The sequence below is a fragment of the Cornus florida genome, unplaced genomic scaffold (genome assembly GCF_030987335.1).
Source record: "Cornus florida cultivar Cherokee Brave unplaced genomic scaffold, ASM3098733v1 CherokeeBrave_3.0.0_Hap2_Chr09, whole genome shotgun sequence".
In the NCBI taxonomy this organism is placed as follows: Eukaryota; Viridiplantae; Streptophyta; class Magnoliopsida; order Cornales; family Cornaceae; genus Cornus; species Cornus florida.
This window is the reverse complement of record NW_026775579.1, coordinates 36,435,965-36,459,935: the sequence shown is the minus strand read 5'-3', so window position 1 is coordinate 36,459,935 and position 23,971 is coordinate 36,435,965. Positions and strand designations below refer to the sequence as shown.

The window sequence follows — 23,971 nt, the reverse complement described above, 5'->3', positions numbered from 1 at the left end:
CTAAAAGAAAAGTGGGGTTCGTTCTCTTAGCCTAGAAAAGAGGAGTGTGGTTTTTCTCTCAGCCAAAGTGCACTCCCAGCCTTAAAAAAATAAAATAAAAAATAAAGGGTTTGTGCTCTCAGCCCAAAAAGAGCAAGACAGATCGTGATTAGTTACATGCAAGATTTTCAAGTCAAGGTGGAGCCTTGAAGGACAAGAAGGGTTCAATTCAAGGTGGAGCCTTGAAGGACAATAAGAGTGAGTTGTTAGATTCAGTAGTTGACTTGGAAAGCTTTGATTAGCAATCATTGTTGAACAAGAAGTTAAGGTTTGGGCTCTATAAATAATTGCGACGTATGTTATCGTTAAAGAGACGTGTCACGAGTACAACGGATAAGAAAGATTTACGATTTTATAATATCTCTACATGATTTTAGTAGAATCTCGCACGTAACCTGAATTTAAAGTAAACTATGTAAATATTGTATTGTGATTTGGAATTACTTTTCTTTTTAAATTATATTTAGCTTCCGCTGTGCCCAATATGAACATGCTATCCTATTGAACATGCATGTCCATATAAGCCAAGAAGAAATCAATTCACGTGCATGTCCATACCATTTATTGGATTCCTATTGTGGTGCTTAATAAAGTACTATTGTGGTGCTTAATAAAATACTAGTGGACCATAGTGGGAAAATTCTGATTTAAGTCTTTAGATCTCCTACTTGTTGCACACTGCATAGCCTCCATGATCTTGTGATTTTGCCTTCTAATTGTGTCCTCCTCTGTTTTCAGTGCTGCACGATTTAAGCACCTGCAAAATAGAAGAGTGTTGATTAAAATGAAGATATATATATATATATATATATATATATATATATATATATATATATATTTAAAAAATGTATTAATTCAGAAAGTAACCTTACTTGAAGCTTTTAGTTGGTGCTGTTGGCATCATGCTTGTCACCCCATCATGCTCACTGTGATAATCCTCACTTCTGGATGAAAGCAAGACCCTCCTCTTTCTAAGATGTATTGTACAATACATTTTTAAACAATACATTTCTAAGTTGAAAGCAAGACCTTCATCACACTCCTTTTCTTCTTTCTGTAATCAGCTCGAAAAAGAGATTGTGGTTTTGCTCTCATCCAAGGTTTGTTCTCAATCTAAAAGAAGAGTGGGTTCGTTTTCTCAGCCTGGAAAAGAGGAGTGTGGTTTTTCTCTTAGCCAAAGTTCGCTCCCAACCTTAAATAAAATAAAATAAAATAGTGGGTTTGTACTCTCAATCCAGAAAGAGCAAGACGGATTGTGATGAGTTACATACAAGATTTTCAAGTCAAGTTGGAGCCGGACAAGAAGGGTTAAATTCAAGGTGGAGCCTTGAAGGACAATAATTGTTGAACAAGAAGTTGAGGTTTGGGTTCTATACGTACCTTAATGTTGATAGTATGGGTAGAGAGCCGTGTCACCATGGTATGAGTACAACGGATAAAAAGAATTTATGATTTTGTAATATCTCTATATGATTTTAGTAGAATTTCAAACGTAATCCTAAATTTGAAATAAACTATGTAAATATTGTATTGTGATTTAGAATTACTTTTCTTTTTAAATTATATTTAGTTTCCGCTGTGCCCAACATGAACATGCTATCCTATTGAACGATGCATGTCCATAAAAGCCAAGAAGAAATCAATTCACGTGCATGTCCATAAAAGCCAAGAAGAAAACAATTCACGTGCATGTCCATACCATTTATTGGAACAGAAAACCAATTAACTTCTGACCTCCCCTCACTAATTTATGGTTTTTGCATTAGCATTCCATGTGTTTTAAATGATTCTTTGTGTAAATATGATCTTTTCTATTATTTTCTATTATTGCTGTGTAAATATGGAAATCATTTTACCATTGTAGTATTATGCTATAAAATTAATGAAGAGGTAATGTGTTTGTATAATAATTATCATGTGTTGTATTAATTGCATTAGTTGCATTTTCATGGAACAGTTTCATTGATTTATCATTTTTGTGCTTCTGCAGGGCACTGTAGAGAAAATGGGATGGATGTAGTAGAAATCTGCTCATTTCTTCACTACCGAGTTTCAGTATTTCTATATTTCAAGATATTAATTTATTAATAAATAAATAAAAAGTTAATTAGAAAAATATATATATTATATTTAAAAATTAAACTACGGAATTCAATAAAAGAAAATCTAATTAGAGAATGAAATATATAATACTAAAAAACTTATTTATTTAGGTCAATAAAATAAAATTTAACTATAGAAGGAAATACTAATAATTATAATATAGTAGTAGAAAATACAAAACTGCAGTAAATGAAAATCTAATTAGAGAATGAATTATATAATACTAAAAAACTTATTTAATAATATAGTCATTGGATATACTAATAATAATAAAATTGTAGAAAAAAAACTAATTATAGAATGAAACATATAATATTACAAAATTAAACTAGTGAAATTCATTAAAAGGAAATCTAATTAGAGAAGAATATATTTAATAGTAAAAAACATAGTTATTTAATTTAATAAAAGAAAATCTAATTTTTTATAATTTATTTTAAACTTATTTCAGTGCTGTCAAAGCCTTTTTTTTCTCACAACTTAAACCAACAGCCGGTTTTAGCCTTTTGTATTTTTTTTTTCTAATAATTTTCTCTTTCTAAGTAAAATGGGTTCGAGTTTATTCGATCTAATCCTATCCTAAAATATTACATGATTCTTCTACCTAATGTATTCAGGAGTGATTCTATCACCATTTAGTGTCAGATAACATTTTTAACCAGTCCTAGTATCCGACAATGTGACAAATTTAAATTGAATGATCATTTCCACTCTAAATTGGATACCAAATAAAAAAATTATTAGAATAGACATTGCATTCATGTACACCACATGCAGCACAAAAGTAATTTTAACATAATTTTAGGCATCCTGGTTTGAAAACTTTTACGGTGCACCAAAATCAGAGATACAAGTCACGACGATAGTGTTGAATGATTCAAAACATAGGACCATTGGACTTTTTGTCAATATTTAGTAAGGTAAAAGTTTATTACATCCAAGGCGCAAAAATTTAAAGTTGAGAAAGATTTTCAAGTATTTTACAATAAAATAAATATTTATAATTAAAGAATTGAGTGAGATAACAAACTGTCAGTCTTGCTCGAGTATAGTAAAAAAAAAATAAAAATATTCTAACCCGCATAAATTCCATTTTTCTTGAAGTCACCTTCCAACAAAAATATCATAACTACCTTTGTCAATAAAAAAGGAGTCCTTGAATAAATGCAGACTGCTGTTTTCACTGGTTACTCTCTTCTTGCTACTGTCTTCACTAGGTAAACACCCCCATGTGGAAGGAGAGATTATCCCAGCTTGACTAAAGAATTGAGAAAGTATTAAATACCCTGGGGTATGGTACTCCCAGGCAGCGAAAGCCGTTGGATCATGAATGTGATGGTGGGCTCCATCACATCCAAGTATGACCCAGTTTACCATACCCCGGAATATTTAATACGTTCTCGACATGATTATTATAAAAAGGTATGTTAATAAAAAAAATAAAAAAATAGAAGATTAGGGGAAAGCGAGTTTTTTCACCCAAAAGTGCAAGAGGAGGTAGGTTCCAATTTCTTCACCCGGCATCAAGCCCCTGCTACCAGGTAAAAGTTAATAGATAAGATTTTCAAAAACATAGTTCATATCCATTATCTAATACATCAAACCACCATACATAAATTAAAAGGTATCAAACAAAAAAAAGTAACAAAAATTCCAACGGGAACCAGCCAATTATATTGAATTGCAATGTTCCACTTAGTGCCTTCTCGTTTTAGATTCACTTTTCGAAAGCATCATCCCAGAAAGCTTGCTGGTCTCATACAGTAGTCCAGCAGAGAATAAGAAACTGCATTAGAATTCAAACACATTAGTATGGCATTATAAGCATATCAATTTCTTTCTATATTCCTATTTATTATAATTCTTATTTTTGCTTAATCTAAAAGCATTCGCATATCTTCGTATATTCAAATGCCACAACAAACTGAATCGTTTCCTTTAACATAAAATAATTCTTTTGCTATTTTGATGTGGCCATCTATCTAATTGAATGCACAAAACCACATAATATCTCTACAATTCACCAAGGGCTGTAATCTAGTGGTACTTCTTTACCTTCCAGGGTGGGTATGTGTGTGTGTGTGTGTGTGTGTGTGTGACTACAGTTCTATGATGGTGATAAACAGTGATGTTATCTCTCAGTATGCTGCATGTAGAATGTTGCCTACTTGTAAAGATCTCTCATGCCACCATTTTAGAATATCATTTGTTCATATAAAAGGAGGGGGGGAAGAGTAGCGACTATCTAAAACAATATCTTGAAAACAGAAAAGAACAATCTTACATGTTTTTAATTATTTTCTTCAGTAATCGAGTCAACTGATGAACTCGATCAATGTATCATAACTTGAGACATTACCACCATGTCCCAACCATATGGCATTGAAGTTGTTAAAAGCTGCTCGATGTTATTGTCAACTTCTCAGAGTTCCACTGAGAAACAAAATTGTTTCACCTTCCTCGATAAATAGTAACTAAAACATAAGAAAGCCCTATAATTTTCAGGAAAAAAGAACTATTGAAGAATTAGGCATTTTCTGAGTTCTGAAAGCTTAAATTGATAACACTATTGAAGCTCTTTTAAGTTTGTTTTTTAAGCGTTTTCCTAATGAAGCCAACCTAAGAAATTCTTTTCCAAGCTCAGCACAGATCGTCTCTTTCTTCAAAGTAAATCGTTTCCAAGAAAAAGAATTCAAACATACATACATATAAACAGCTCCCTCAAGCCCAACCTTTAAATCTCATTACTACAGTTACTGCAAATGAACTTAAATCAACTCTCTTCAGCCTTTGCCCTGAAAAGAACACCAGAGTTTATGGTAGAAGGAATTTTAGACTTATAGCTTACTGTACCACAATTTAGATGTGTGTTTCTATAATTTTAGCCACCATACTCGAGGAAATCCTTCCTTCTCTTAATTTTGGAACTCAATATGCCTTCATTCAGAACAGAGTGATAACATTTTTATAGCTCATGAGTTCATGAGGAATTATTGCAACTACCAAGGCCCCTTTAGGCTTTAGATGTGCCATCAAACCGGATATTCACAAAGCTTTTGACCCTATAAAATTGAACTTTCTGCCTGACACCTTGGCTGTTCTTGGCTTTTCCCATTTCTACATCTCTTGGATCAAAATCTGCATTAATGTACTCATATCAGCATAAATGAACTCCGACTCCGTGGGTTTCCACAGTGCCAAAGGCTTAAGATAAAGTGACCTTGCATCTCCCTACATCATTATTGGTATGGAGGTCTTTTCTATTGGAAACTAAGAGGTTGTCAATGAATCAGATATCCATTATCACTGGATGTGACAAAAATACAAGCTCACACACCTTTCTTTTACTTATGATATTCTTGTCTTCTATCATCAAGATAGTTCAAGATTTTCTCAATACATTCCCTTCCCGTTCATGTCTAATACAAACCCCTCCAAGGGTAATATTTCCCTCAATGGTTAACAAATTGTTTATTTATTTATTGGATACATCTCAACTGTTAACAAGTTTTGAGAAACGATTTATCTCGTTTGTTTGGGTTTTTTCCCTACTCGCCTTCTCCCCCTAACATACATTGGTTCATTTAATTTTCTTAAAAATCAAAGTTGTTAGCCGCAAGGCCTTAGTTAGGGGTGACAATACTAGGCACGAGACGTTAACACAACTCAAACGCAACACAGGATAAGGGAGTTTTGGTTTGGCTAAATCATATTCAGGTCATAATCGTGTCAAACCGAATTGACACGCTAATTAAATGTGTCGTTCGTATTTGACCTGGCAACCCGCTTATAACCCCATTAGGCCCGTTTAATTAAATGTGTCATGTTCGTGTTAGAAATCACCAGTTTAAATTAATGTATCTGATGAACATGTTGTGTTCGTGTTAGAAATAACTTGTTACACAAAACAAGTATTGTTCGTGTTGATTTGGCCCTAATAGTATGAAATTTTAATTAAACATGTTGTGTCTTGACTCATTTATTAAACGGGGTAGGCACATCATGTCGTGTTACCCATGTAATAATCACATCATGTAAACCTTGAAAGTTGAAACGAATAATAATCAGGTGGCCCTGTCGTGTTCGTATTGACCCATATTGCAAAACACTTGACACGAAACACCAACATTAATTGCCACTTAGTTAGACCTGACAACAGATTAGATCAAGATCGATCCAATCTAAATCCATTGAGAAGAAAATGGGATCCGATTTGATTTGATAATCCAACGGGCATGTCTTCAATAAATCCATATCTGATATTCCTTTAATTGGATAATCCAATCCTTATATAAATTGAACATTTAGCCCAAGGCTAGCAACATATCAAACAATGATATCATTATTACTATTCAAAAATAATATTTATTTTATGTTGCTTATGACTTCACATAGAGTAATGCCATGCATCACCATCCATCATCCTACCTACCATGACTTATGGCATTTTCCTTTTAACGCACTCCCCTTTTGAGTGCTTTTAATAAATTATTACTTATCAAAAGATAATAAAATATATATATCAGTGCCAAGTTATTTAATTTTCTAAAGTACCCTTGCCACATCAATCATGACTGAATGCCAAAGCAATTCATTCACTATAAAATAGCAATAATGCTATGCACCAAGATCCATCATTCTAAGGGATGACTACGGATCGGATTGGATTAGACATTAAACCTAATCCGACCGTGATCTACGAAATAGTAAAAATAGAAACTGAACTGATCCATGGGAAAACTTAATCAAAACCAATCCAATCCGATCCATGAAATATTGGATTGGATCGGGTCAGTTTTAAGGATTGAATTTTTCTACACAAACCAATAATTTTGTTTTTTAACCATAGCCCAATAGAATTACCCCAACTGATTAATAAAAACATTTTTTTTGGAAATTAGAGAAAAATTATTAATTAAGACTGCTCCTACAATTAATATAATATATTGTTTTTTTCAAATGAAATTCTAAATATGATGACAGTAATCAAATGCGCACATATGAAGTAAAAATCCACAGTCCGAGCCACATCCTACAACAAATGCAGTGTATTTTCATAATGCTTCAGAAACCACCCAAACAAATCCCTATCTTTAATAATCTGTTAACCGAACCATTGGGTTAAAAATCTGATCTGATCCGTACGGATTGGATCAAATTGGATTCATGGATTGGCAGATCCAATGAACACCCCTAATCCTATCTAATGTCGTTTAAAGCATTTTTTTTTATATAAGTAATGATTGTATAAAAAGCGTTCAAAAGGGGAACGCATCCCTCAAAGGCTACACAAGGCCAAATATGGCCCCTAAAACCTCAAAGAGTCCATAAGATCTACAAACTCCTCCATAGAATTACAATTTCTCCCTAGAACCCAATAAAAAAGGGTAACGTATAACTTTAATGTTCCTATAGGATTCTCTTTCCCTTCGAAGGATCTCGTATTTCTTTCAAGCCATAAACACCATCAGACTCAACCCTCCAGAAATCACGAACTTGGGCCCCCACCATACAACCTCTCCAAGCCTCAACCAAGTCTCTGGAAGACCTGGGCATAACCCATTCAACCCCAAACAAACCAAAGAATAAAATCCAGCAATCTCAAGCCGCTGGACAATGCAAAAGAAGGTGATCAACCGTTTGCTCGTCATTCTTGTACATGTAACATAAATTGACCACAATCCCTCTCCTCCTCTAAAGGTTATTCTAGGTCAATATTTTCCTCAAAATGAAGTCCACACGAAGAACTCCACTTTGAGAGGGGCCTTCAACGCCAAATAGCCCTCCATGGAAAGGGCAGCCCTACATGAAAAGCATTTTACTTTCAAAAAGGAAAAACTAACGTCAAGTCATCAACGCCAACTTATTTTTCAGAGTACCCTTGCCACATCAATTATGACAAAAAATCAGACTAATTTAGCCACCAAAAATAGTATTTTCCTTTGAAGCAAAAATATATAGTAACTAAAAATAATACACAAAGAATATCTAAAGCATAAGCATTACCATGTTGTGATACAAACTCTATGGACAGTGCTAGCAGCGATAAGAGCAACTGTTTCTGCGACTATAACTGCAAAGGGGAAAAAAACAATTAATGTTTTTGACAAGGGAATTAATTAATTCATAAATATGATCGAACTCTTTACCAAAGAGCTGCTGCAATGCTTAACTAGCTACACATTGTAAAGCTATTCATTTTGGACACTGATTAAGATGAAATTTATATTAATTTGAATTGAGAAAACAACTTCATGTGAGAAGGAATGATAACTGAAAGCAGAAACAGTAGGATTTTAGAAAAGTAATGCATTATATGCGAGTTCAAGGGACGGCCTTTTCCTTTATTCCTGGCAACCAACCAATCCCAGTTAAGGACTTTAAGAAGAAGAAGATGAGATGATACTGATATTGCTAATAATGATGATGAGGACGAGGACGAGGACGAGGACGACGAATGAGAACCGCAAGAAAAGAATTCATTACACAACAATCATGTAAGGTCAGAAATTAAAACTACAAAAAGGCAGCTACTCCTCCATTAAAGATCAGAAACAGTGTGAATAGATACCCCTGACCTCCTCATTCTTCTTCAACCAAGTATCTGCATCACTGATACGTCTATGTATTGCCAGTAGTTTGATTAAGAATTAAGAGGACACCAACAACCTCTAAAAACCTCTCAAAATATAGTGTGAAACCATGTCAACTTTGGACCCTTCAATCATGTTGGTAACCCAGATAGGCATTGGCGATAACCAAGAATTTACAGGTGAGTATTACTTATCAAAAAAAAAAAAAAAGAATTTACAGGTGAGGTGTAGCTGCTGTAGCAGGTTTCGCCAAAACCACAAACCTCAAGGCTTGGCTTGGTGAGGACTACTTCAAAAAGAAAGGCTTGGCTTGGTGAGGAATTTTCAGACATAAACATAAGTGTGCATAAAAACAGGCTTGGTGCAAGTGATGCATGCAAAACGCAGACAAACAAGTGACGATATCTGGATAGAATGGTAGATTTCATTAAAATAATAATTGCATACAATGTGCTTGCTATATTTTCCAATCTTACATTTATGTTGATCATCAAACAAAGATGCACTGCATAGCTGTTAGATTTTTTCCCCCAACTGTACAATGCACTTTTGTGTTCTATAATTGTCATATATGCATTTTATATTCCACAATAATAAATTATTATACCATTCATTATTACAATAACTACAATTGCTAGGCCTTGCGCCTAGGCTCCAAGAGACCTTGGCGCCTTAGAGGACCTTGCGCCTTAAACAACTATGCCTAGATTAACTGTTAATAGTGGTTTTTACCTATGCTACTCTCTCCCTAAATTAGGCACACAAGACATGGATATTAATTTGAATGGTTGTGAGACCCACATTACGTAGTTGGTGGATAATGTTGATTATATTGTAACTGACAGATCATGTGTTATGAGATCACATTTGAGTATGAACTCGATGTAAAGATTGATCTGAGAATTATTCAAATTGATCAGTGTCAACTACTTTGGGAAATGTGTAATGAATTGGAAGGCTCAAAAACCATTAAAGGTAATAAAATGGAAATAAGAAAAAATATATATGATATAACATAATAAATACACCTATAGAAGTATAATTAGTTAATAAAATTAGTATTATATTGAAAACATAAAAAAAATTGAAATAGAACAGAAGTGTCAGACTAAGCTTTGAAAACTTACAATAATTGGTTAACCATTAAATGTTAATAAGTTAAAAATATTGTTTAATTATTAAGGTTGTTGGATATCGTTGATTGTTGGGAGGGGAACTCCAGTATTAGCGCTACACCATCGGCTTAGCCCATTGCTCGGGGTTAATAACGTAAAACCTAATAAGTTGTAATTGAGAGGATTAACTACTTAAAAAGATTTGACCAAGAAAATATGCTTTAACAAACAAAAAACTAATACTAATCCAAAAAAATATATATATTAATCGAGTGGTTTACTAATAAACTGATTGAGGTCTAAAAAGTAATTGCACTTGTGTGAGATTAGAATTAAATATAATACTTAATCAGGTACTAACTACCATATCAGAATGAATATGTCAACTAATAAGAGAATAATTATTATGAGGCAGGATATGTCAATTAATGAGATATTAATTGATTAGCATTGAGAAAGGTTTAAAATGATTAATTTGATTATTAATTATTGTGAGTTACTCTTATATACGAGAACATAAGGTAATATCAATTTGGTGAGCAGTAAACTTGTTCAGCTTGTGAGCTCACCCCTTATTTATTCTACAGGTACTCATGACGTGGCATGTGACAGAATGGAGCTTTTTTATTGGATTTATTATATTAGTTCATTTTCTAGTATGAGTGACTCTTGAAGCTAGGAAAGCCACGAAACTGATGGACTGGGATTTTATTAGTTCATATAGGGTTTGTTGTGGACTTCTGAATATTATTATTATTAGTTGGTGGAACAGTTCGATAAAAGTTGTTGTGTATGTTTTTATTTTATATTGGCTTGAAGTCAGGGATGGGTTTAGGGATTAGACCGGATGCTCCTATTTAAATTTGCGGGCAAGACACACTCACTCGAGCCTAACCAGTGGAAAAGAAGTGTTGAACTTTACAATATTCTGGAGAACGTAGTGTTATACTTTCTAGAGTTCTACAAAAACCCTAAATATTTTTTAATACACCTGCATAAATTTGTTGTAAAAATTCTAGATATTTCATTCTTAGTACTGGAATGGTTGCATTCCCATCCTTGGTCAAGGGAGCAGAGATTTAGTGAAGCCGTAAGTAGGATGGCATCCTCACTTGCATCTCAAAGATCCCTCAATCCATTTACTCAAATTATTAATGCCTAAGAATCTCTTTTATTGTTACCTCCTGGAAGCACATGGAAGCTACGTAAGAAAAAGGTCAAGGATAAATAGTAAGATAAAGTGATTTGTTTTGAAAATGAATTTCCCTTGCCATCTTTTCTATGTTACTAACATGAGGTCATCAATTCATAATAAACCAAAAATAAATAAAATTATACTCACCAGCACCCCACCCAGTCCTGACGCCAATCGTTTCCTGATAATTTCCAATGAACTGCAATAAGAGCACCCGTATGAGCCACTTATCAAAAAGAAAACATTGCTTCCTAGAGCATGTCTGTGCAAATCAATATACATAAAAAAGCTACTATTTATCTTTTGGCATATAAAGATACAAATTAGGAGTCAAGTAATAGGTAACAACACCAAAATACGAAAAACGTAATAATCAACATCCATAGAAAAAAAATTTGTGTGTGTGTGTGTGTGTGTGTTGGGGGGGGGGGGGGAGGGGACCAGCATCCAATTGTGGCACGCTAATCTTGACATCTTTGCAAATTCAACAAAGAGAAAAGCCATGTAGGTCATTAAGCTGTATGATATATCTAGAAAAGTGGATTTTAAGAAGTTGTGAAGAAAGAAACATATTTAGAAGAGGAAGGAAAACACATAAGGAAACAAAAACATATGACATCCAATCCAGAACTGACCAAAGTTTGATGGAAGATAACTCTTACAGAAATCTATTTAATAGAAACAAACGCAAGACCCTCAAATTTTAAGCTGGGAAGTAACTAAAGAGAGCATATGAGGTGATTCGTATTATTATTTATAAATAACCCCTTCTACTTAAAAGGAACTCAAGTAAAAGAAGTGTACAGAAGAAGTTATGAGAAGTATGCTTTTATGAAAATGTATCTGCATGATGGTAAACTTCTTGTGGGTAGCCTTTCCTTTTTCTTTTCTTTTCTTTTCTTTTTTTTTTTTTTCCTGGTTTTGCGCTCAAGAGGGAAGCAATCCCAGTAAACAAAAGTCACCCAAGGCAACATTAGAATCTCAAACTATTAACAAAGTCTAAAAGAATATCCAACGAAGTACAATCTTGCCCGTTTACCCAAGAGAAAAGAGAAGATAAAATATGGAATTTGATAGACCAAATAGGGGATTCCTACACCTCAAAGGATCTCTTATTTCTTTCTCCGCATAATCCCCACCATATGCAAAGGGGAGTGGCCCTCCAAGCATCTCTGACACGGCTCTCCAGTATAACATATTCATCGTGGATCCTGAAAGAACCCACTCCACACCAAAAATAACCAGAAACATAGACCAAACCTCCCTTGCCACCGGGTTCACAGATTCCCCCGATTTCTTGCACAAGCAGCACCAATTCACCACGATTTGACTTCTCCTTCTCAGGTTATCAAGTGAGAATGCTTTCCAATGCAACTGTCCAAGCGAAAAAGGCCACCTTCAACGGGGGTTTAGTCTTCCATATAGCTTTCCAAGGGAATGTGGGGCATGGATACTCCATGAGACAATGGTGAAACTGCCTGACCTCAAACACCCCTCTCGGGTTTCCCTTCCATACCATAATATCCATACCTATACCGTCCACCACCTGCCTATAAATCAATTCCAAGAAATCTGAAACCTCCAGAAGCTCCCAATCATTAAAGTTTCTACGAAACTGCACATCCCAGACCACCCTCCCATTATCAAGGCGATAATAGTCGGCAACCATAGCATGCTTATTCACAGAGATCCTGAAAAGGAGAGGAAATCTGCGAGCCAAAGCAACCTCCCCACACCAATGGTCCTTCCAAAACCTAACATTTCTCCCACTCCGAACTCTGAACCGGATCCGTTTGGAGAACTCATCCCATCCTTTTCGAATAGCTTTCCAGGATCCCAGGAACCTGGGTAAGTTTTTGAGGGCAGCCATACAAAAAAAATATTGGCAGTTGTTTGATAATCCAGTTCAGTGGCCCCTAAATTAAGTGTAGTTTGTAAACAACTATTTTTTTATTTTTTTTCATAAGTAACTAACTGCAATTTTAAAAAAAATTTAAAAAAAAAAAAATTTAAAACAATCTTAAATGTAAGTCAAAGCGACCTGACTTTCACAGAATGTTGTACAAGATCGCAGCCTTGAATAATGTAATCAAAACAAATATGATTCAAAGAATATTATGAGGTTGGAATGATAAAGAATTTATATAGAATAATGAAAAAAACAGACAATATGCCAAAAATGAAACACTGTCATCCTACTCCTTTTATTTTTTATTAGTAACTAATAACTATAACTTCTTTATAGGCCACAGGACAACACTGATAAACAATTCAACTCGAATCAATAAACCTATTTTTTCCACTACTTGGAGTCAACTACCTGAATCCAAATTTTCAACTCTGTGCTATCTAATGCCATAATCTCTCAGTCAAACCATATGTTGTCATATACTTATTACTAGCTCTACCAATATTAATTTTGGCCTTCCCCTTTCCTGTGTTTAAAATATTATTAATTACTTCATCCCACGGAAGCTTTGGCCCGCTCTTTGTTGCTTACCATTTAGGCAAACAACTCTTCCTCTTTATAAATAGGTGCATCATTGGGTCTACATTGGATATGGGTCTCTCCCAATCATAGTATGACATTAATTTAATACCACAACAATAAAACAATTTTGCATCTCCCCTTTATTTATTATATAGGAATTAAAATGTTTTTGCATCACTCGTCAGGCATTCTCTTAGTTGTTCTATCTTACTAAACAATTTGGTTAGCCAAGTCATGTCATCATCCCCTAAACATTTTGAAACCTCAATAAGGATGCCATTTGGTTTTAAAGTCCTTCCTAATTTCATCTTCCATAATATATTTTTAATTTCGCACTTCTTTAACTTGCGAAAAAATATGTTATCCCTAATCTAAACATAAATTCCTATATGATTTTCATACAATAATTTCTTAAAGTAACTTTTACATTTTTCTTTGATTTTGTCATCCTTTACTAGAAACCTTATAAATCTTCACTCTTGATGCATTTAATATTGCTAAAATATCTAGTTTTCCACTCCCTTGGTTTAGCAAATTTATATAGATAGTGAATAGAGTTCTTTCATTCCATCATGTGTCTAATTTATAGTAGAAATCATCATACGATCTATATTTAGCGTCTCCCAACTTTTTAAACTTCCTTATTGACATATTCATATTTTTCAAAGGTTTCTCTATTTTTAGTTTTTTGCCAAACTTTATAGTATTTCCATTTTATTTTTAAGACGCTTTGGACTTGATTTTTTTTTTTTTTTTTTTTTTTTTTTTTTGATAAGTTACGACGCTTTGGACTCGTTCATTCCGCCCAAGTCTCCTTAGACAATGGTCCTGTTCATTTTGATTCTCCAAAGACATCTTTTGACATCTTTTAATGCATACAGTCATCCTATTCCAAAATAAATTTGTTTCACCTTTTGCATACTGCATTACTTCTTTTAGCATCCTACTCTAAAATAATTTTGATTTCTCCTTTTAAATTCTCTCACATATTCACTTATCAAAAATAAATAAATTCTATCACATATTTCTTATATTTATAATTTTATTTCTCCTTTTAAATTGTCCCTTTATATATAAATCTAAACTAGTAGCCTATGTTGTGATGACTCTTACCTATGAAAACCATAGAAGATTTGTTGAAAAGACAACAAAGATATTATTAATAAAATAAACATGTACAAATTAATGTTCATTAACCATTTTACCGCTGTTACGGTAAGGATCAAGTGCACAATGATGGCCAACTGATTGACAAATTTCTATAAGCAAGCACACTGAGAAAAAAAATAAAAAATAAAAAAATAGAGAATCAATATATCTAGTCATCGCTTCAATATAGAAGGAAAAATAAATATAGAAGCAAATTTGTGGGTGTGCTCCCCTTTTGAGCATTTTTAATGAAAAATACAGATATTTGAGTCTGAAAGCACAAAATTTGTGCCACATAATGTAAAATTTTAGGTCTATCTCCAGCCTTACTGCCCCGACACCTTAAATAAGTGGGACATTCAGAGGGTAGGGCCCTTTGAGTTGATTTATCCTCAAACAATTCAATCCAATTCATAATTGCAAATTTCATGTATAACCCTTTTGGTTATCCTCTCCTCAATTATTTAATATGAATACCCAATTGTATATTATAATCCTTTGCTAGTAGAACACCTTGCAAACAAGATATTTTAATTTGCAGTTCTATATTCTATAATCAGTCATTAGTAAATAAAGTGACCCTCCCAACACCCGCAATGATGGAGTCGTGCACTGGGCTAGCCTTTAATAAATAAAGTGTTTCTAAAGTAGGAAGGTATGCACTTGTTGATCCACTACATGCCATTGAGATGGAAATATATTAAAAAGATTTATTATATTTCAAATTATAAATGATATTTTTTTTTATAAGTAAATTGTATTACAAGCGTTTAAAAGGGGAACGCGTCCCAAACTATACAAAGACAAAACGGAGCCTATGAACTCAAAGAGCTCATAAAATCAACAATATCCTCAAGAGAGGAGTAGTCTCTCCCCTGACCCCAACAAAACAAATTACAAATGATAGAAAATTTTAACACCCCAATGGAGGATTCCTTTCCCTCAAAAGATCTTCCATTACGCTCTCTCCAAAGGCTCCACCAAATACAAAAAGGGGTCGCCCTCCAAAAAACTCTGGCCTGAGCCCCCACCCATTGGCCCCTCCACATATCTAACAACTCCCAAGATGACCGAGGCATGACCCAATGAATACCAAACAGGCCAAACATCAAACTCCAACAATCATGAGCCACAGGACAGTGCAACAAAAGATGATCCACCGACTCCCCATTAATCTTGCAAAGACAACACCTATTAACAATGATATGCCTTCGCTTCCTCAAATTGTCCAAAGTCAAAATCTTACTCCAAGCTGCAGTCCACACAAAAAAGGCCACCCTAAGAGGCGCCTTAGACCTCCACACCGTCTTCCATGGGAATGAGGTACCATGAAAACCAGAAAGGCACACAAAAAAGGACCGGACCTGAAACATCCCCTGAGAAGAAGGCACCCAAATCAAGGAATCTGCCCCAGACCCCTCCACCTCCTGTCCGTAGAGGAGAGCCAAAAACCCAGTGACATCATCCAGCTCCCAATCCTGAAAAGCTCATCGGAAACGCACATCCCAAGACAACCTTCCACTATCAAGGCGATAGTAGTCAGCAACCATAGCATGTTTGTCAACAGCAATCCTGAAAAGCCTGGGAAACAATAGGGCCAAAGGCCTATCATCACACCATGGATCCTCCCAAAACCGGACATTTCTTCCATCCCGAACTCTGAATCTAATATGTTTGGAAAAGGCATCCCACCCCTTACCAATGGCCCTCCACACCCTCACTCCGCTAACAGACCTGACTGGTCTAACTGACCACCCTCCTCTCTCCTCCCCAAAGCGACATGAGATAACCCTTCTCCATAATCTATGCCTTTCCTTACCAAATCTCCAAAGCCACTTACCAAGAAGAGCACAATTGAAAAGGGCCAATCTCCTAATTCCAAGCCCTCCCAACCGAATAGGCCTGCAAACCTATTCCCATTTGACAAAGATGATACTTAAACTCTTCTCCACGACCCCCCAAAGGAAATTACGTTGGAGCATTTCTAGTCTTCCAACAATAGAGGCTGGAATACGAAAAAGCGAAAGAAAGTACGTTGGAAGGCTTGACAAAGTGTTCTTCACTAACGTAACTTTACCGCCCTTTGACAGATATTGTTTTTTCTAACCCGCTAATCTTCTCTCAACCCGCTCAATCACCGGGTTCCAACTTCCCACCCTCCTAGCCGAGTCCCCCAGCGGCAAACCCAAGTACGAGATGGGAAAGCGTTGCGTCCCACACCCTAGAACAGCAGCCAGAGTGTCCACCTCCTGAACCTCCCCCACAGGAACAATCACACTCTTTCCCACGTTAACTTTCAAACCAGAAACAGCCTGAAAACAAACCAAAACACATCTCAGATACCTCAACTGGGATACATCAGCCTCACAAAAAACAATAGTGTCATCCGCAAAAAGTAAATGAGAGATCTCTAACTGCTGAACTGATTCAGGGCCAATCTTGAAACCCCTAAGAAAACCCAAATCCACCGCCCTTCTCATCAGCCTGCTAAGGGCCTCCATAACAATAATAAAAAGAAAAGGGAAGAGAGGATCCCCCTGTCTCAACCCACGAGAACTGCCAAAGAACCCCAAAGGAGAGCCATTCACCAACACCGAAAACCTGACAGTGGAAACACAAGAAACAATCCACTTCCTCCATCTCTCACCAAAACCCATCCTCTCCAACAGATAGAACAGGAAATTCCAACAAACATGATCATAGGCTTTCTCAATATCCAGCTTGCACAGAACACCAGGAGTCCCACTACGAAGTCTAGAATCCACACATTCGCTAGCAATAAGAGCGGAATCCAGAATCTGTCTACCCCCAACGAAAGCATTCTGAGACTCAGAGATAACTCCATCCAGGACCTCCCTCAATCTAAAGGCAAGGACTTTTGCAATGATCTTGTAAATGCACCCGATCAAACTAATGGGTCTAAAATCCTTGATATTAGAAGCACCACCCTTTTTAGGAATAAGGACAATAAAAGATGCGTTAAGCGATTTCTCAAATCGCCCCGTGCAATGGAACTCATGAAAAGTGCCCATAATCTCGTACCGGACCACCTCCTAGCTTTCCAACAAAAATCTCATTCTGAAACCATCAGGACCTGGAGCCTTATCACCATTGCAACTCTTTAAAGCCTTCAGCACTTCCTCCTCCGAAAAAGGATTTTCCAGCCCATCTCTCTCCAAGGCAGAAATAGAATCGAAGTGAAGACCATCTAGACGAGGTCTCCAACGAAGAGGCTCAGAATAAAGTCTTTGATAGAAAGAGACAATAGCACTTCGCACCTCCTCCTCCGAAGACAAAACTGCACCATCCACACACATCCGCCCAATATGATTACTCCTCCTATTAGCATTAGCAGTTCTGTGAAAAAACTTCGTATTACGATCCCCCTCTTTGAGCTATAATGCCCGAGATTTCTGACGCCACGAGATTTCCTCCAAAAGAGCAATCTCCACACATTCTGCCTGGCAAGCTGCTCTTCTACTGCGTTGAGATTCCGTAATAGCACCCTCCCCTTCCAATCGATCAATCTCCGCAATATCAGCCAAAGCCCTATTCTTCCTCCACACCAAGCTCCCAAACACCTCCTTATTCCACCTTTTAAGATTTGTTTTCAGGATTCAAAGCTTTCCGGCAAGAATATGGCTCGATGTACCCACCACTAGATTCTCCTCCCACCAAGAATGGACAAATTCCTGGAAGTTATCCACACGAAGCCACATGTTCTCAAATCTGAAAGGAGTACTGCAAGATCTCAAACCTCCACAGTCCAAAACCAAGGGAATGTGATCCGACGTCACCCTAGCCAAAACTGCCTGAACAACATCCGAGAATTTCTCCTCCCATTCACCTGAAATCGAAAATCTATCAATGCGAGAGAAAGTTGGAACTTCCCTTCCACTGGACCAAGTAAAGGAAGCTCCCTCAAAAGGGGGATCAATAAGCTGGTGGCCATCAATAAAATCAGAAAAGTGCATCATAGCCTGAGTCCACAGGCCAACTGTAGACCTCTCCTCCGGGGATCTAACCACATTAAAGTCTCCTGCCACACACTAAGGAAGAGACCACCTCCCCTTCACCCCACTCAACTCCTCCCACAAACCATCCCTCACAACATCATCAACCGGCCCATACACCCCAGAAAAACCCCAAGTGAAGCCATCCTCCTCCATCACAAAAGCACAAGATAAAGAAAATCTCCCTCAGCAGACATCAACTTTAGTCAGCCATCTCCTATCCCACATAATAAGAACACCTCCTGAAGTCCCAACAACATCCAATGCCTCCCATTCAACAAAGCGGTTGCCCCACAGACTTTTCACCACACGATCAGACAAAGAATCAATCTTTGTTTCTTGAAGACACACCAAGTGCACCCCCCGTTTCCTCACTGCCATCTTCACCACCCTGCGCTTGCCCGGATCGTTCAAACCGCGGACATTCCACAATAAAATTCAAAACTTCATGAGGAAACAATCATCCCCTTCACCCCCTTACCCCTCCCTCCTCCCTTAGCATTACCCCTCTCCTTCCCCCCCCCCCCCCCCCCCCCCCCAACTCACCCTATCATAATTCACATCACAGCACAGATTTCTAAGCTCCCTTTCCCCTTTTCCCGGAGTCAGGTTCTTCTTCTTCCTACTCCTCCTTCTGGAAAATTGAATCATCTCCCCTTCTCTCCCCTCTGCCGTGGCCTGAAAGATTGTTAAGGCTTGATCACGCTTTCCTTTGCATGAGACACCCAGTAGATCACAAGTAGCCCCAATGTTAGCCTTAACCCAATCCAATCCAGTGTCCTCACCTTCCTGCCTACACACCTTGTTGCCCATCTCCTCTGGATGAACTACAGCCAAAGGGTCCACCACCCCCAAATTAGCAAAACCCTCCTCCTCCCACAAAATCATATCCAGAGAACTCCCATGATCCATTCTGCTCCCATCTGCCATACCTCCCTTGGCCTCCACAGCTTCATCAACAGATGATAACCAGTCCTCTTTAAAATCCAACACATCACTTTGTGTGACCGGGACCGGGTTACAATCAACAGTATGGTCATCGATCGAAAATCTGTGCTTCTGCAACTCCTTCACCAAAAGAGAAGCTGATTCCTCGCTGAGGGAAAATGCGGATATCTTTACCCACACAAACAGTCACCACATCAGACACAAGATCCTTCAGACAAGCCACTGGATCACCTTTAAAAGAAGAACACACCCCTTCCGATCCACCCAAACGAAACTTAGCCGCCCTCCCCATCTCCTCCCCCGAAGAATCATATCTAGAGGCTGAGGAAAATTCCGAACAAGTCTCAGCGATCCCTACAGAGTGTCGATCCACATCCCTGTCACCAGACAAGCAAACCGTCCCATCCCTTTCTGACGGCCCAACAATCCCAAACTCCGAGCCAACCGTAGAGATCAAACCTTCCACCAAGTCAGCCTCAACAACAGGTGAAAGCAAATGATGCCTCCCATCAACAATCTTACCCCCTTTACTATTCAACTCGCAAGAGGGAGTAGAAGCAGAAATAGAAGAAGATGCAGATTTCCGAGCATGAAAGGAACTCGACATACCTGGGCACGAATGAGACACCTTACGGGCCACCCATTTCTGTTTGTCCTTCCTAGTCCATTTCTTACTGGGAATTATCGGCAAACTTTGAGATGTAATATCCTTCTTAATGGAGACACATTCGCCTTTCTCGTCATCTCCCAAAAATCCAGATTGAAGAATCTCAAATCTGTTACCCAAGAGTCGATTCTGACAGCACGACCCATGCCAGAAGTTCTTTGAGCTAGCCCCAGCCCCTTTTAACACCTTCGAACTCACCTTCACCCAATTCGCCTTCTCCTTCCTCGACCAAGCACGTGAGGTCAAAACTCTCTGTGACGTAACCAAGTCAGGTTCTGGAATGCCATGGCTTTGACCTGCTTCTAAAGATGTGATGGGCTGCCCACTGTGGAAGGAAATTGAGAGATGGTTGTTTGGGCCCCATTTAACCAACCTTCCTTTATCCACTCTTGTCTTCACCTGAACCGGTCCAGAGGAAAAGAGAGGCCCAGATTGCTTAGATCGTCCATCTCGTTTAACAGACTTAATGAACCGCCTGGGCCCAATGGATGACCCAGGCCCACCCCACGCATTAGAATCCTTCCCAGTGACTTTTGATCCCGCTGCATGAGTCCCACGTAATCTAGGCCCAACACCATCCGGCCCAAAAGAAGTTGAGTTTAAAAAATCAAAAGAAGCACGTGACTCGGCACGAGGAAGGGTAGCTGTCATCCACTCATAACGGTTATCCTTTCTCCTCCAACCACGTGTCCCAGACGAAGCCTTCCCATTTCCACTTGCCTTAGGCGCGTGGCTTTTCACACGTCCCTGACCTTGGATCCGGTTACTCTGCACCTCCATCTGTTGGAAATCCGGCTTAGATCCATCCCCACCTCCATGACTGTAAACCGAACGAGAGATGCAAGCCAACGCCTCCGGTGAGCCCGAATCACCTTTTCCGGAACTTGTCCCAGTCAGCGGAACCATTGTCGGATCAATCTCTTCAGATAGCGAAATTCTGAACGCCCATCTTCCATCCTCCACAACCACACTCGCCGGAATCACACCACCCCCAGCCACAGTGATCACAATTCTTTCCGTATCACTCATTTCAAAGGCCTCCACATCTCTAAACCCGCCACATGCGTCACCAATGGCGACGAAGAGCTTCTGACACCAAAGGTGCAGCGGCAGACCATACAGAATGACTCGCCGGAATTTGTGCCTCAATCTCAAACCAGAACACCCAACCCTAAAGTACCAGGGATCAATAAGAAGTTGAGCCTCACCCCAAGATTTCTTGCCCCAATCCAGAACCTTATGGGCCTCCAACACTGACGGGAACCGGAACAACAGAAGTCCGTCCGGCAAAGAATTAACCCTAACTCCTCCCAAAATCAACCAAGTCTTCGTAGCCCAATCTTCAATGTTCTCCAAAGACCCCACCTCTCTGTCAAATCTCCCAACCAGACAAGCCCTAAGAACACGTTCTCGAGAGGAAGTACTGCGAGTGTCCACTCTAAACACATGATCCCTCGAGGAAGGAATCCGTTCCACCTCTCCTTTTAGGTCCAGACGAGGTAAACGAGCAACCTCCAAATAAGACTGCTTCTGACTCTCTAGTACTTTCATTAGCAGATCCACTTAGGATTTGACTATTATAATTATTATAAATGATATAAAGCACAAGAAACAACTAATTTGGCCTAAGTTGAATGTGGCTTCCAATAAATTGGAGTGGTGAAAAATAATTGTGTGATTGGAGTTCCTAATGATGTAAAAGACCAATATGTAGAATGATGTAAGTGAATGAAAAATCTAATGAAACAATAAATTACTTATATTTAAATCATCAATCAATCATATAACAGAATAAACTCGAACAGTGCAACGCTCATGTATCAATGTAGAAGCACACATGATAAAGAACCATTGAGGAGCATTTAAAGAAGCATTTTGAACTCACTGTTAGCAACATTAGGAATAAGAGGGAACTGGTGAACCCTCCAAGTATGGTGAATAACTCTGACGATGCTAACTTCCCTCTATACATTTCTTGAAGTGAGAGAATGACAGTGAATAGAAGCAAAGAACATAACATGGAACTCCCAGACCCTGCCATTGACTCTAGTTTGCATAAACAATGACAAAACATTTGATCAAATAGTTAGTAATAATACTAGAAAAACAGCAACATGTCATAATAGCAATCACTACTCAGAAGCCCATGAACTGTTAGAAAGGATAAACTAAGGAAAGCAACATGATGTGATAAAACCTAATCAGGTGAAGAAAAGCATGTGTGGTACTACAAAGTTTAAGACCAAAAGAATATTGATATGGAGCTCAAATTTCATTTATTTAAGCGTATAGACTTTAATCCAACTACACTGATAAGCTACAACCAGTTTTAATGTACTTGAAATTGTAAGATATCCAATTTATACCTTTTTATGCCCTATGGTAAATAGAGTGCCTATATACCATAGGAAACATGAATACTTCAATTAATCAGGAACTGTTGTGGGTCAAATGGTTCTAATTTTGCTTTTTATCAAGAAAGCATCCCAAGAAACCTTTAGACTATTAGGAATATGGTTCTAATATTCCTTTTTGTCAAACAACCTTGTCCGGTATACATCAACAACTGGCATGTCCAAACCAAATATGTATATAGAACACTATACAAACCCTATATGTACATAAAACGAAATGACATAATCTCCAAAGTACTAATATCATCAAAACCATTTCAAATATAAGGATCAAAGAGTTACAAAAAACTTAACAAGATGGCAAATTGGCAACATTGTACGCTCTCAACTTATCAACAGAACACGCCTTAATACAAATTTCCAAAATGCAAACAGCAAAGACACATTCCTTTGCCTCGTCTTTTTTGCTGTATGATAACCCTAGAGATTGGTTTAGATTCTGATGTGTAAACAAAAGGTCTTAGGTGCTAAGAATAAAGTAGCACACCACTGATCCCTTTGTTAAGGACCAAATCTTTTACTGTCTGATAAGATCGTGATCAGAGTGACAGAGATCGGTGATGGACTCGATTTGTCCCAATTTATAGGGTTTAATTAGATACAACAATTTCTAGGGTTTTAATGCAGTACCTTTTCAAGGGTTTGGGGATGCAGCTATCGATCGTCGTTGATAGAGACCGGTTAGGGACTCGATTAGACCGTAGGCAACCTCTTTTTGGGCTTTGGAGTTGCGCCGAGAGAGAGATCAGTGAGGGACGGGAGAGAAAATGAGTGAGATATCAGAGAGAATTAAACGACCTTTGAGGCCAAAAAATAATAATAATGATAATAAATTAAATTACTCTAATACCCTTGAAAAAATAATAGGTACATAAATTAGTTTATCGTTTAAATGGACGCATTACTATAAAACCAATGAAAATCGCAATTAGTTGCTGAGAAATTATTAAATGATTCTCGACCATTTGGTATTTGGAGGACCAAATTAATTTATACCATTTTTTAAATTTCTTTGTAATAATAGAGCGATTTTCAAAAGTAAGTGGAACCAATTTTATAAAATGATTTATTTTCATGTCTTCTCTTAAACACTTAGAAATTGTTACATAATCTTGAAATTATTGGTCTCAGCCAACCAGTACTTGACACATCAGCAAAAATTGAATAAATCTTACACCATTCTGACACATTTTGTTGATGTGTTAAGTATTGATTGGCCCTCTGAAAAAAAAAAAAAAAATATA

General features: G+C 37.4%; 1 protein-coding gene across 1 annotated transcript; it reads right to left on the bottom strand.

Annotated features, from left to right (window-relative positions):
* Positions 1 to 3,640: 3,640 nt before the first annotated feature.
* On the bottom strand, positions 3,641 to 23,520 carry LOC132273677 (uncharacterized). Its single transcript, XM_059774679.1, has 5 exons — positions 23,358 to 23,520; positions 22,199 to 22,359; positions 11,193 to 11,244; positions 8,149 to 8,215; positions 3,641 to 3,928 (listed from the first exon to the last, which is right to left on the bottom strand). Exons 2-5 carry the CDS (start codon positions 22,352 to 22,354, stop codon positions 3,838 to 3,840), a joined length of 366 nt encoding a protein of 121 aa, XP_059630662.1. The 5' UTR covers positions 22,355 to 22,359; positions 23,358 to 23,520; the 3' UTR covers positions 3,641 to 3,837.
* Between the last annotated feature and the right edge of the window lie 451 nt (positions 23,521 to 23,971).